At 41.5% G+C, this 15,724-nt stretch overlaps 2 protein-coding genes across 2 annotated transcripts in view; one reads left to right on the forward strand and one right to left on the reverse strand.

The window, feature by feature from the left end:
- Window positions 1–7,442, forward strand: part of WWOX (WW domain containing oxidoreductase) — a 1,292,857-nt gene extending 1,285,415 nt beyond the window's left edge. The window contains exon 9 of the mRNA XM_069085869.1: window positions 6,262–7,442. Coding sequence (XP_068941970.1) covers window positions 6,262–6,450 — 189 coding nt within the window. The 3' untranslated portion in view covers window positions 6,451–7,442. The remainder of the gene's footprint in view (window positions 1–6,261) is intronic.
- A 22-nt stretch (window positions 7,443–7,464) lies between these two features.
- The window catches only part of MAF (MAF bZIP transcription factor), a 499,195-nt gene continuing 490,935 nt past the window's right edge, over window positions 7,465–15,724 (reverse strand). Inside the window, exon 3 of the mRNA XM_069085874.1 lies at window positions 7,465–7,567. The gene's annotated coding sequence lies outside the window, so the exon portion shown is untranslated. The remainder of the gene's footprint in view (window positions 7,568–15,724) is intronic.

Here is a 15,724-nt window from a genome sequence, read left to right on the forward strand (position 1 = left end):
ATCTAAAGAGAGTTATGCTTATTGTAGGCTGTGTCCAGATGGAATAAATGCTGTTGAGAGGAATATGGAAGAGGAGCTGGGCAAAGAGTATGAGAAAGCTTATGTCTTAATTGGTATGAGTTCATGAGAGCCAGAGATGCCAGGTTGGCCATAAAGTAGAAGGATCATCTGACTTTCAGAATATCTCCCAGGCTATCACAGATACATATCCAGGGATGAAAACTCAATGGGATGTGTTAACAGTCCTGCTTTTTTTTTCTTTTTGGAGAGGGAAGGCAGGGCAATTGGGGTTAACTGACTTGCCCAAGGTCACACGGCTAGTAAGTGTTAAGTGTCTGAGACCAGATTTGAACTCAGGCCCTCCTGACTCCAGGGCCAGTGATCTATTCACTGCACCAGCTAGTAGCCCCAGGAGCCCTACTTTTAGGATAAAAATAGCACTGGTAAGCGTTAAGCCCCTCAATTCTTGTATTCAGCATACCTGACATATGTTACCTATAGAGATGATGGATCTGAATAATTAATGAAGGTAAGATCCTGCAACAGAATGTGAGCCCTCTGAGGGCAGGGACTATTCCAGGTGGCCATCTCTGAGTGAGTGTTGAGGGAGTGTGCCTAGAGATGTCTACTGAAGAGGAAGCCAAACTGGGTCAGAAGGAAAGTATCCTGTGCTCCTTATCTATTCAAAGTTAGAAGCAAAGGATTTGGACCTGGAAAAGACTTTAGAGGTCATCTCTTCCCATTTCCTCATTTGAGAGAGGAAATTGGAACTCCAGAGAGATAGAAAACACCAGAACCCAGGATATCCTCAGTCAGAGAGACCCCAAACTAGAATCTTCGGACAAAGCAAAAATGAAAATAGAGTCAAAGTGACAACCTGGGTTCAGATCCTAACTCTGTTATTTAACCATTAGTGTGTGGCAACAAGCACAGCATTTTCTTTCTCTGGACTTGGTCTCCTCCTCTCTCAAATGAAGAATCTGGCCTAGATGAGCTTTAACTCTCTTCCTGCATTAAATCCTCTCTCTCTCTCTCTCTCTCTCTCTCTCTCTCTCTCTCTCTCTCCTCTCTCTCCTCTCTCTCTCTCTCTGTCTCTCTCTGTCTGTCTCTGTCTCTTTGTCTTTCTCTCTCCCCTACACTAAACACTGGGAGAGCAGGGATTGTGCCTTGTTTATTGTTTCTTATTGTTTCCCTCAGTGCCTAGCATAGTGCTCCACACACAGTAGGTGCTTACTAAATGCTCAATGAACCTAATGAATGACAAACTGCACACAGTAGGCATTTAATCAACATTGAATGGAATGAATAACACATCTCACTCCCCAAATTTAATTGCTGGTGAGGGACAATCACTTTATATATCAGTATTAATGCCGATTCAGAAGGCTCTGTAGCAGCCTCATTTCCATGAGGGCTGAATTTTGTCATTAGCTAATGGAAAATTTTCCAATTCAGTCCATTTCCAGGTTGTCTGTCCTCCCACAGTGAGCTGAGAATAAATAGGCTTTTGGAAGTGTTTGCTTTTACACTGTTTGTTCAAAACAAGGGATTTTAAAGTAACTGTTTCCTGTGGAATTGATCCCTAGCCGTTGCTGAGAGGCCCACAAAGAAGCTGGGAAACCTGGCGTGGCCCCTTTCCAGCCGAGTGGTTTTACACCCTCTTGCAGAAGTGTTATTGGAGGACATGGAGAGATGGAGAGGGCGGGGAGATGGCCATTCATTCCACAGTGTGGAATGCACTCTTATTACCTCATCTCCTCCACTGCTGGGTAATAATAAATTATTCCGCTCTGTGTGGCATGTTCACAATACCGCTGGATTAGCGGCTGTTTTTGCATTTGGAAAGTGTTTGCTTTGCCTAATAGACCTGAGATGAATAACAACAAAAGGCCCAGACTGTGAATAAAGCACAGGCCAGACCTGCCTTTGTGGAGCTCAGCCCTCCTCCTTCTTCCACTTTGCTCCTCAGATCCCTGGGGTATAGCTGGGCAGTCAATGATGGCTCTCCTTCCAGGTGCTGCTCCTCATAGTAGGCCTTGGGCTCCACATGTCAGTCCAAGCACATCCTCCCACTTTTCCTCGAAGAAAATACTCTTTGGAGAACTTGATGCAATTGGCATTGCTTGGCAATGCCCGCGATGGCTCTTCTCTGGCCCTGCCCAAATGTCTAGGTATGCTACGGTTCTGAAGCTAGTCTTCAGAGTGGCATAGAGCGACCTGTCTCTAACAGCAATCTAATCTGTACAAATAGACATGCATTTAAAAACAGATAAATCCAAAATGAAAAACTAAATTGTGTTAGCATATCTTCTTATTAAGAATGCAAGGATTATCTGCAAATACTAACAGATGCATTACATATATTAAGGTGTGACTTTTTTTTTAACCCTATACTATACACCAGAAATCCCTTTCCTTTTACCTTTAAGATATTTGATGCTCATTCGTATTCGATGGCGACAGCAACAAATTGATAGCTAGCAGTTATCAAATAAATTCCAATGAAAAGCCACTGTTTAACATTTTCCTCCCAACAAAGGATTTTGGAAGGACAGATAATTTAGGTCTTTGTGCTCTCACCATAAATAAACAGCAACTGCTTCCTCCAACCACCCTTCTGTGGGCTCAGATTGTACCGCACATCTGACAAATGATTTGTGAAAGAGAATGATGAACCCTTATTACCAAGACACTCTTAACTTAATCCAGAACAAGAATCCTGGGTAATTTTACATACACTATCAAGATTGATGGCCTGGCCCTCCTCTGGCAGCTTGCAAATGTTTGACTGGATCGGAAATGGCATTCAGGCATGATTAAAGATTCAGCTGGGCTTCCCAGAAATTCGGGATCCTTTGTATCCATCATCCAAATTCACTGCCTTTGTTACAGGTTAAAGATATTTGACCTCAGCTCTAATGATTAGAAACTTCGTGCAAATGACAAGTCAGAGAATTTCTTTAAAAAAACAAAACATTAAAACCAATGTTTGTGGGAGAACCCATAGCTCCAATCATCATTTATATGCTAACTATTTTTATTTTTTTTTAATCACAATGGATCAGCAAGCAGTGGTGACGACTGACAAGCCTGTTGTTTGAGGAAATTTCTAACAAAGTTGTTAACATTAATTCTTTTCTATAGGACTTTCATCTTTTCAGAATCCCCAGCTGACATGCCACAAACTGCTTAGCATTGAAAGTCATTCATCAGTGATTAAAGTGCTCTGCTTTATTTTTTTTTTTTAGCTATTTTTTTTATCAGTTTAGGAATGGTTTTTCTTTTATCGGTAGCATGGAATTTTTTCCTAATGAGATGCCCTGACATTCCGTTCTGTCTTATGCTGATGATTTGTGAACCGGAAAGCTGATGAGCAAAAAAATGAAAACTTGTTATTGGACTATCATAATGTCGGATTGTATAAAGCTGTCTTTCAGAAGATGCTACAAGTGCGGCCGAAGGAACATCTGTGGAGAAACTGAACCAATGGCACATTGAATACCAAGTGGCCATTTCTGTCCTGAAGTTGCCAGATGTAGTCTGAAGGAGAAAACCATTCCCTTTAGGGGTATTTGCCAATCAAACTCTGACCCTGTGCCAGCTGAATGAAGATATTCCTGGGGTAGAGAAGTCCTTTGCTCTCAGATGACAATATCCTATGTTTTCCTACCAAAAAAAAATGCCTCTTGTGAGGTAATTAAAATTGCGTTTCACACCAAGCAAGTGGTGTAATGATCCAACCAGCCAATCCAATCCAATGAAACATTTTAGAGTTGAGGGTTGCAGTATGGCTGCCAAATGCCAGTTGACATGAATGAATGTTGAATGTTGTTGATGTCAGATGATAAGGACAAAATGTTTCCTAACCACCTGCTTCTGGGATCAATGTGAAGACACATTTTCCTAGGAAAAGAGAGCTTCAACAATGAGGCACAGTCTTCTCGGGGACTATTTTGTACAGCAAAATGATGCCTGGAAAACAGCTTCATCTGGGGGAAAAAATGCTTTGCCACACTTTCTTCTACTCACCTAATTATGACCAGCCTCAGCTTCGACTCAGCATCTGTCCAGGTGCGAGACACCGCTCTCAAATCACACGCCAGTGTAAAAGTTTTTTGTGGTCCTCTGGACTGCGTTGGACTTCTGGATAGATCCCTACCTTCTCAGCTTCATAAGAGAATGCAGGGCAGGTCATTCAACTTCTCTTGGGGGTAGGTTCACAGTTATAAAGTATAAGTGTAAAACTGAGGCAAATATCCAAAGACTCTAGAGAAAACCAATTTTTCAGATCATTGAGGCCCAAGTTATTATTTATGTGTTATGTTAGCTGGAGAACTGGTTTAATTCTGCCCTTTCCTTCATGGATACAGCTTTGCCTCAGTTTCCCTTCTTTTCAAGTAGACCTAATGATTCTGAGGGAAAGATGGAGAAATATCATGAACGCTTTGAAGAAAGGGGCCATCACAGGCTTAGAATTTTAAGGAATAGTTGATGACTGTTCCATTAAACATACTATTACAACAGGAAGAAAGAGTGACATTTCCTGGACATACTGAAATGGGACTGGAAGAGGCTGGGTCTATATACACATACACACACTCCAATTTGGAAGAGAAACAGTTGAGTTTAGTCAAACAACTGTTTTTTTTTGGGGGGGAGGGTTCCCCAGAGGGAAGGACTACCCCCTAAGCAAAGACAATGGTTAATTCCATTGATTACTTATTGAATCCAAATGAATTCAAACAGCCAATCCTCTGTCCTTAACAGTAACCTACAATTTGGGTGAATTTGACCATTTTGTTTACAGACTGGTTTGTGCAGGTTAGAACATGTAAAAGGCCAGCCACCCTGAAGCCAGTGAAACATCATTTTACTGTATGGAGTTCCCCTCCATGGAACCCCAGCCTTCCAAGTGACTATGGGTTGTTGAAACCACAGGGAGCCAATCACATTGAACAAACACCAGGCTCTCATTGCCACACGACTCTCCCCTGATCTCCAATCAGCTCGGTAATGTGCCATGACTGTAACTCTCTGGGGACACACAAGGCTGTGGAGTTGGTTGGTTGGTGGTGTGGAAGGTGGAGGGGGAGGCAGTGACGTCAGCAGTAACAGCAAGAGCTGGTTCTTTTTTCACCATATCTTCCTAATGTTCCATTGGCAACTCTCTCTCCGGTTATCTTCTGTGTCTTTCTTGGCAACCTGTATGTTCTGATTGCTATCAGCTTATAATGAGTTACCTTGACAAGGTCTATGATAAACATAAATACCCATAAGATGCCAGATAAGCTGTATTGGTTTTAAATTAGAGCTGTGTGGACTGTCTCTCTATGAACTCTAGCTTATTATTTTTAATTATCGCTTATGAAGCACAGTGTTTTCTTTGCCCTCTTTACGGCTCATCTGACAGCATTCTGTCAGACCCCACAAAGTGCCACCACATCAAGCACATTCACATGTGTGCATATGCAACGTCAGAACTCAGACTGGCTAAGCAGTGTTCTATCAGGGGAATGGGAAGGGATCACTTTCACTCCCTTCACTTGTATCTTGAAGAAGAGGGAGGAGACAAAATTACCCTGCCTTTTCTATGTATCTATCTAAATGTAGCATTTCTTTGGGATTTATAAAATGATTCCAAAGGGCAAGAAGAAATTTAGATCACTGAAAATCCAGAATTATTTCACTGTGTGTATAAATGCACATGTGGGGTGTGTGCATATGTGTGTGCGTGTGTGAATGGTGACAGTAGCCTCTGTCACACTGTAGGAGACCAAAGATATATGGAGCTCTGCTACAGGCCCCAAAAGTACTCCACGTGATAGACTTTAATTGAAGTGCCTGTGTTAATTCTGAAAGAAGGTCTTAGAAAAATCAACTGTCACATCACATTCTTAGCTAGATCAGGAGAATGTAGAAATTAAAAGTATGTTTCTACTTGTAAAAGTAACACTCTTGCCCCTCTTTTCTCTTAGACCATACCTTCCCCCATACACCTGTTGATTTTTCATATTTAAGTGTTTGCCTTGGCTTCAGGTTTTCTGGGTTTTGTGTTTGTTTATATTATTTTATTTTTTGGCTTGTTTTCAATGAAAGCTCTTGACTTTTTTCCCTCAGGTTAGTGCCATCTTTCAGGGCCTTTTGCTTTGAGTCCTTCCAATGGAAGCCTGTGGAAATGTGGCTGTCCTTCAAATGAGATAGGAAGCTGAGGAGGCCAAAACCATGTTTGCTAATTCCTCTTCTCTGTTCTTTGAATTCCAGCAACAAGGAGCGGCCACCACCGTCTACTGTGCTGTGGCCCCCGAGCTAGAGGGCCTGGGAGGAATGTATTTCAACAATTGCTGTCGCTGCTTGCCTTCAGCAGAGGCCCAGAATGAAGTGACGGCCAGGGCCTTGTGGGAGCTCAGTGAGAGGCTGATCCAAGAACGAGTTGGCAGGCAGACCAGCTGACGGGGACCTCCTGTAAGGATCAAAACACACCAAGTGTATGTGTGCACACTAGAAAACTGCCAACTCTGGAACCTTTCCAAGCTTATCATCTAGAGGGTTTCCATATACCTCGGTTACAGATTAGCTAGTGTTAAACAGAATAATAGCAGTCACAACATAGTGAAAAATGTTAAGTACTAATGGGAAGTAGGGAATTCTGTAGGTTAAAGGGACAATATCTCTTTCCGGGGCTTACTTTGACTTTTCTTTAGGATAGTAGCCTTTGCAAAGTAGAGCCCTCAGTGAAATGTGGGCCATCTTTTGTGTTACTTTAGAAGTACAAGCCAACTTTTTCATTGGTTTCCCTGGTTAAGTGTTCTGCAAATCACCAATACACAATCCCCCTCCTCTCCTTCCCCAGCCCCTTTGGGGAAGGAGATGTCTTTGAGAATTGATCTTGATCAGGATATATCTGTTTCATGCAACCTGACCAAATTTGATCGGCTTGGCAATAGAAAGGAAGGAGAATCTCTTCCCTTCCATGCCCTTTACTCTGGACAACAAATGCCTCAGTGATGGTTACGAAATCTGTGGTGCCGAACTAGCAAATATATACACAGAAAGCAGTAGTCATTCCCTCCCCTGCTGATTAAATATTGAAGATTATTTTGAGATAACAAAAAAAAGTATATCGCACACTATTCCCTAAAAGGCTTAGTTTAGGATCAGGAAAGAAGATCCCAGGTCCTTAAGAATACAGAAATGTTGTCAGGGGGGCTGATTCTCCATGGAGACTTCGAAGGAGGAACTCTCTAAGGTTCAGTTGTCCAGTTCTCCCAGTGCCAGATCCTGCTTGCATTTGTCTTTGTCCTCTCATCTTTATGCTTTAATAAAAGAACATGCTTGAATATTGTCACCTGTAGAGAACATTTGTATTGTTCCTTTAAATGTATCAGTTTCTCTTAAAAAAAAAAAAAGGAAAAATAAATAGCTTCTTGTAGATGCCGTGAAAAGAGGGTTCCTGTGTCTTCACTGAGTTGGGTTGTGTTTTTTTTTATTTGTTTTGCTTTTTGTGCTTTGTGGCTATTTTCTTGCCCAAAAGTTGTCTCACACCATCAGCATCCCAGCATCACATCTTCTGAAAACAAGATAAAGACAGGAAGATGGTTAATTGTGTTTTCACATTTCTTGGGTGTCATTTATGGCAAATGAGTTATTTGCTGAGGGTTCTCCCCTCTGTCATTGTGAACTACCTGGGGCTAGGAGGATGTGTGTGTGTGTGTGTGTGTGTGAGAGAGAGAGAGAGAGAGAGAGAGAGAGAGAGAGAGAGAGAGAGAGCCATGCTCCCCTCTCCACTGCCTTTGGCTTCTGTGTATCTCTGAAGAAAAGTCAAACAAAGGTGATCAGCTTGGGAATTCTCTGGATGGAAAGGATGGTTCAGGTCCCAGAGGAGTGAACAGATGCACAGAATACAGGGCTCAATTTAAAACACCAAAGGGGGACCTAGAATCCTTGGCCTTTGTGGACTTCAGATAAGACCTTCCTGTAGCAAACGCTTCCCTCTGACATGGATACCTTCTCAGTGGCCCATGCTCACGGCCTTCACCTGTTTTCACTCCTCTGTGGTTAATGTGCTGTTCTCTAAATCACTAGTGGCCCATAGATAGGGTGGTGGATTAATTTATAGACATGGCTAAAATATTCCAATGAGAAGTAGGAGAGCATCCCATCAATCCAGGGCAGCATTCATTCACCAACATTTCTCATGTTTCTATTTCATGTATAAAGTTTATAAAGCATTCTCACAACAACCTTATGAGATCAGTCTTGAATGTGTCACCATCTCCATACAAGGAGAGATGAGCCAACTGAAGCCCAGACAGGGCCAATGGCTTGCCTAGGGTCACATAGCTAATACACTGTTGGAACTGGTATTTAAAGCCAGAATCTTAATTTCCCCATTCCTTATACTACACCATACTTCCTTCCACCAACTCTGACCACCTGCTTGTGTTTCAGATGCCTTATATGTGCCTTTCAGATAGTTTTGGTAAATTTCATTTGTCCCCCAATAGTTGCATTGTCCCCAGTCACACTCCCCAGTATGCCCTTCTACTTATCTTAATGCCTTACTATGTGTCTTTAGACAAATGACTCAACCTCTGTGAGCCTCAGTTTCCTCATCTGTAAAATTAGAAGGCTGGACCAGATGATCCCTGAGGTCCCTTCTTGTTTTCTATCTATAATCTTTTGATCCATCCTTCCTGCAGGTCCCTATCTTAAACTCAGCTTGTACAAAACCAAACACCTTTTTTCCCAAACCCTCCCTCCTTCTTACCTTCCTCATTAATGTAAAGGACCACACCATTCTCCCAGTCTCCCAGGCTTGCAACCTAAGAGTCATCCTGAATTCCTTATCACCTCTCACTCCCCATTTCCAAGCTGTCACCAAGATCTCTTAAAAACACCTGCTTTTCTTCTCCAGCACTGCCACCACTCTGTTACAGCCCCCCCCCCCATCACCTTCATTATTGCGATAACCTCCTGGTGAGTCTGCTTGCCTCATGTCTCTCTCCATTCCACTCAATCCTCCATTCAGCCACCAAAGTGATTTTCCTAAAGTGTAGGTCTGAGTATGTCACCCCTCCCCATAATCAATAAACTCCAGTGGCTCCCAGTCTCCTCCAGGATCAAAAACAAAATCCTCTGTCATTCGAAGACCTTCATAAACTAGCCTCGTTCTGTCTTTCCAGTCCCCTTACACCTTACTCCTGACATATATACTCTTCTATGGCCACCTCCTTGCTGTTCATACTATGATCAGGACACTCCATCTCTTGCCTCTGGGGACTTTCTCTGTCTGTCCCTCACACTCTTCATCTGTAATGCTTTGCTTCTACACCTCCATCTACTGATTTCCATAAGGAAGTTCCTGACTTCTTATAAGTCTCAAATAAAATTCCATCTTCTACATGAAACATTTCTCCAAACCACTTAATTCTAATGCTGCCCCTCTGTTATTTACCTCCCATTCTTCATGCTGTATATAGCCTGTTTGTCCATATTTGTTAGCTTGTTGTCTCCCCCTTAGACAGTGAGCTCCCTGGTTTTAGTGACTTTTTGCTTCTTTTTATAGCCCTGGGGCTTAGCATAATGCCTGGAACATAGTAAGCATTTAATAAAATGTTATTGAATATTGACTCTTGACTGTCTCCCTAGGCATAAAGAATGTCACTATCAGCTAAACATAATGAATCATAAAGTGTCAGAGCTGGGAGGGACCTGAGAGCCCATCGACTCTAACCCCCTCATTTTATAAATGAAGAAACTGAGGTCCAAAGATCACATTGTACATCCATATTAAAGGCAAGACTAGAACCCAGTTCTCCTGACTCCTGGACATTTGCATTTTCCTCTATAATTCAGCTACCTGGAGGCGATACCCAGAGTCCCCTGTAGACATCCAGGCCACTGACAACAAGCCAAATGAGATGAGAAGTACAGCCCCTATTTCTGAGTTTCCCTGGGATCCACCTGGATTTCCACTCGGCCATCTCTCATCTTCAATATGGGCTGACAGAGATTGTTCAGGCTGAATACAACCAATCAGTAAGAAACAGCAGCTCACACAACCCTTCACCATGACTGAAGGTTGTGGCTTGTGGTTTCACTCTGCAAAATGGGGTTATTGGTGGTTTTGTGTTGAACTTTACTGAAGTAGGCCCAGCTGCTTCCATTAAAGGTTATGAGTAGGCCAGAAACTTTGGTGTGGAAAAGAGCCCAATAGAGACTTTTATCCTCTCTGGGGAATAACACTTTATAGAAAAAGGAATACATTTCAAATGCATTTATCAATCCTATCAGGCTACTTCTATATACACATACTTGTTGCTTTGAATTCAGGGTTTGGGTTTTTTTTTAAGTTAAAGTCAATAAAATTAGGATTTTCTGCTTTACATATCACCAAATAACCAGTTTGACTGAATGTTTCTGTTACAGCCTGTAACTAATTTTATATTGAATTCATGGAAAGTTGTGTCTATTTGTTGTGGTGGCACTTTGCTATATCATCCATTTCCTGTCCCCTAACCATGGCTGTCCCCCAAAGCTCCATCCTCAACCTTCTCTACTCTCCTTCCCTTGTTGATCTCATCTGTTCAATGGGATCAACCATCTCTGGACAGATGACCCTTCAGTCAAACACAATTTCTCTCCTGCACATACTGGATTTCAAACAGCCTATTAGACATCTCCACCTGGCATCTCAAAGCCAACATATTCAAAACAAAATTCATCCCATTTTCCATCCAACCCCCCTCTTCTGCCTCAAATTCTCTCCTCTTGAAAATTTAACTTCTTATATGGGTGCAATGAGGATTCCCTTCATGCATAGGTTGGACTACGTGGTCACTGAAATCCCTTCCAACTCTCAAATCCCTTCCAACCCCATCACTTAAGTCTGCAGTGTCAATCATTCTTGACCCTGCCCTCTCCCTCATCTCCATTTCTGATCAATAGTGAAATCTTGGTGATTCTGCTCTGACTGCATCTCCTGTTTCCATTCTTTTTTGTCCACTCACCTAGTTCAGGACCTCCCCACCTCTCATTTTGACTTTCACAATAACCTCTCTATTAGTTTTTCAGTGTCTTGCTGTGTCCAGTACATCCTTCAAATAGAGATCAAAATGTTTCCCAAAGCACATTTCTGATTGTATCACTTTCCTAATTAAAAAAAAAAATTTCGCTGTCCCTTTATTGTCTCTAGAATAATTGAAGTCAGGATTATTCTAGGGTAATTGAATTTATTAGGTGATGCCTATGTGTCTAGCACTGTGGTAGGTACTGAGAACACAAAGACAAAAATGAAAAAGTCTCTGCCCTCAAAGAGCTTACATGCTAATGGATAAAAAGAGAAATCCCCTCAGTCTGGCATTCAAAGCCTTTCATGAAAGTGTTCAAAACCATCTTCTCAGACTTCTTTTACAGAACTCCCCTTCAAGCAGATCTACATTTCAGCCAAACTGGCTTATAAGGCATTTTCCATCCATAATCCATATTCCATGATGGAGGATTGTATCTGGTGCCCCTACACCTGCAATCCACTCCCTCCCCACTCAGGCCTTGCATAATCTTTTTTTTTAGAGGGGGGAGGGCAGGGCAATTGGGGTTGACTTGCCCGAGGTCACACAGCTAGTAAGTGTTAAGTGTATGAAGACAGATTTGAACCAGGTCCTCCTGACTCCAGGGTCAGTGCTCTATTCACTGCTCCACCTAGCTGCCCCAAGCCTTACATAATCTTTATCCTCATTCAAGGTTCAGCCCAGTTGCCACCTCTTCTTGGAACCCTTCCCTGATTGTCCTCACCTTGTATTTATTCACCCACAAACATGTAACATTCTCCGTCCTTCTTGATCCTGAGTGAAATTTAAACATCTCAGAGAGAAAGAACTATTGTTTTCTAATATTTGTAGGTCTAGTGTTGACCACAATTCTTTGTGGTGCCATCAGGAGAATCAGAGAACTTGGGAGTTGGAAGGGACCTTAGTAGACAGCTGGTCCAACGCATACATAAAGGCATTTAAAACAGGTTTATTTAATTACTGCTCTTTCTCTGTAGCAATGATGATTGATGATGGCTTGCATTCCTAAATCACTCTCCAATTTACAAAGTACTTTTCTCACAACAATCATGAGAGGCACGTAGCAAAAGTGTTATTATCTCCTTAAAGCCTCAAGAGGTCTCGCCCCTCAGACTCAGGCCTTCTGACTGGTGCTCTTTCACTTGTAGTAGGATATAAGCCCCTTAAGAGTCAGGATCATCACGTTTAATTTTGTCTCAGGCCCTTATTATGGTCTACTGAATATTCATAAACACGTGACTATGACAGTGTTAGAGATAAGAATAACCCTTAGAACACAGAACATAGAATGTCATGTCTAGAAAGGGTTGTGGAATAGAGAACATAAATTGTCAGAGCAGAACTTTGAACACAGAACAAATAATGTCAGAGGTTTAGGGACTTTAGAAATCACTTAATCCCCTCAGTTTTATCATTAAAGAGACTGAAGTCCAAAGAAGGATCCTAGATCATAGGATCAGGGCCCTGGAGTTTGAAGGGATTCCAGAGGCCTTCTAAGCTAAGGCCCCTCTCTTTACAGATGAGGAAACTGAGGCCCACTGAGGTAAGGTAACTTGCCCAAAGCCACAGATTTAGTGACAGATCAGAATTTGAACCCAAATCTCCTGACTCCCAATCCAGGGAAATTTCCATACCACAATGTCAGAAAGAATACTCTATTTACTAAAAAACAAAACAAAACAGAATACAGCGAATCAGTCCACCTGTGAGTTCTGATGAAGACAGGTTGCGCAATTGCAGTTCTTCTCCTTACAATGGCAGACTGTATTATCACTGAAACACAGCAACAGTGTTGCTGATTGACACCCAGACCAATGGCATGGTCAGCCTAATTGGCTGGCCGAGAGTCTGGGATCTGTCCCTCCTCTCTGCAGAAATACTGCCTCCCTCTGTGAACACATGTCTCAGCGCTCACAAAGATTGTCTCTGCTTCTGAATGTGTCTGTTTGCCATGTTGTCCATCTCTGGCATGAGGATGTCAAAGGCCTTTTAATCTCGCTGACAGCTGGGCCTTAATGAGATGCCTCTGATCACCCTGGGAGGCAGCTCTGGTTCTTCTCTCCATGAGGAGCCTCCTTGCTATGTATTGTTTGCTCAGCACCTGACCTTTGATTCTGGAGGACTGCCCAAACTAGAACTGCAAAGATCTTTAGAAAGCATTTTTTTCCAAATCCAATTCATAAAAGGGGAAACTGAGGCTCAAAGAGGAGAAAAGACTTGACTAAGCTTACCCAGTAAGTAAAGGATAGAATTGGCATTCAGGCCCCAGACCTCTGACTCCAGTCTCTCCACTCCACCATTCAGGAGGCTTCATGTCAGTTGGTGTCCCCATTTTTACCAGAGGACCAGTCTGATGTGCTGTGCAAAAGTGTTACTCTAACTAAATATTTTTCTTGCCCATTAGAATTAGTTAGATGTTCCAGAATTTTCCTATCAGCATAGAAGAGAAATGTTTTATGTTTTTTGGTGTCATAGACCCCCTTGGCAATCTGGTGAAATCTATGGACCTTTTCTCAGAAAATAAAAGTTTTTAAATGATTGAAGGAAATGCCAAATTGCAGGTAAAAGTTAGCAAAAAAAAAAAGGTATGATGTTTTTCTCTATCCAAGGTCACAGACTCTGAATCTATCCAAATCCTCCAAGGTTTCATGGACCCCAGGATTAAAAACCCCTGATCAAAAAATAAAGCATTTGGAAATTCTGAATGGACGGGTGTCAGCAGAAGAAAAAAAAACTTCATAAGGAATAGTAAAGCTTTATGTTTTTAGCAGATGTCCAATTTGGTATCTCTGGCACCTAGTATTAAATAGTTACATTCTAGTTTCAGTCTCACCAAGAAGAAATGAAATTCCTCCCTGGGACATTTTGGGTAAGTCTACAGGGATTTGCTTGCCTTAGTCTTTTGAGGCAGGGAAAAATCTTTGAGGATTCCCTTAAAAGATAAATGAAAGAAAAAGCATGTATCAAGGACTTACTATTGGCCAGGCACCGGGTTAAGCACTAGGGATACAAATATTAATAAAATAGGGACAGTCCCTGCACTCAGGGAGATTACATTCTAATAGGGGATGACCAGGAAAGGGAGTTTTGTTCTTGGAAAATGAAAGCAAAGCTATAGTATTTTAATTATGACAAGGTGCTTTCCTCATAACAACCCTACAAGGTACAGGTACAAATAACATCATCCCCATTTCACAGATGAGGAAGCTGAGAGGCAAAATAATTGGTCCCAACAGGGGAGCCAACATGCAAACAACTATGTACGTATATAAGCCATGTAAAGAGTAGATGGTCCTTTCAGAGGAAGACAAGTAGAGTGGGTGAGGTGAGGGGACAGGACAGCTCATGTGGTGCTATGTAGTTGATAAGATAGTTTACATACAATATCTCATTTGATGTGGAAAGAACACCAAACTGGGAGTTTCTGACTTCCCAATTCTGTTATTGGTTCTGTATCCTGTAAAGCTATCTCAGTTTACTTAATATTAAAAGAAGGTTAATAATATCCTGAGATTGTTGTAAGAAAAGTAATTTGTAAACCTTAAAGCTCTATACAAAAAGATTTGAATTTAATTAAATTTTAAAAATGTAAAAGTCTATACCAAAGCTAGTTATTATCATCTGTGATATTAAAATTGAGCAAATGACTTACCACTCTAAGCCTCAGTTCCCTCATCTATAAAATGGAGTTAATAACATGTTTGCTAACTACCTCAAAGGAAAGAGCCTGGTGAATTGTATAAAGCACTATACAGGTGAGTCACAATTTAGGGTCCCTGTCTGGTTGAGAATAGACACTGGGAAGATTTTATTTGTCATTGTTTTCTCCTCTAACCTTCAGCACCTGCCATGGGGGTAGCTACAGAGGGAAAGCACAGAACTCAGGATTTTAAGCAGACCTGAGATCTCACCATCTTTATGTTATAAAGGAAGAAATCAAAGCCTGAAGGAGTGTTACAACAGTGGAGAAAAGCAAGTGAACTGATTTTCAGTTAAAAAAGATGTTAGTTTTTGAAAACTATAGTCCAGGGAACTTGACTTTAATTCCTGGAAGAAAAAAAAGCTAGAACAAATGATTAAGGGAATGGTTTGTGAGCTTTTAGAAAAGGGAACCATGATTACCCAAAGTCAGCTGTCTAAAAGACAGGTCATGTAATGCTAACCTCATTTCCTTTTTTCCAGGGTTACAAGAATATTAGATCTAGGAAATGTATTAGGCATACTTCAGAATCAGAAATTTCAGGAAAACATTTGATTAAGTCTCCCATGTAATCTTTGCAGAGACACACACATGGAAAGATGGGATGGTTAAGCACCTCAGTTGTAACAGCTTGACATCAAATTAGAGAAAGGTCTCTAGCGGAGTGCTCTTGGGATCTATGCTTTTCCCTATTCTGGTTAACAATTTTATCAGTGATTTGTAAGGTTGCATAGATGCCATGCTTATCATATTTTCAGATGACTCCCAGAAAGGAGAATCATATAAAGTAATAGATTTCAGAGTTGAAATCCAAAAAGATCTAAAGAGGCTAGAAAAAGAGACCAAATCTCATAACATGAAATAGCAGATAGATAAAAAGTTATATGTTTGACATTTAATAGTATGCCACCACCATCAGCACCATCACCACCACCAACCAAGTGCACATGTATAA

The sequence above is a fragment of the Petaurus breviceps genome, unplaced genomic scaffold (genome assembly GCF_028583685.1).
Source record: "Petaurus breviceps papuanus isolate PSGF00001 unplaced genomic scaffold, PetGlider_PUasm1.0 176, whole genome shotgun sequence".
NCBI classification, from domain to species: domain Eukaryota; kingdom Metazoa; phylum Chordata; class Mammalia; order Diprotodontia; family Petauridae; genus Petaurus; species Petaurus breviceps.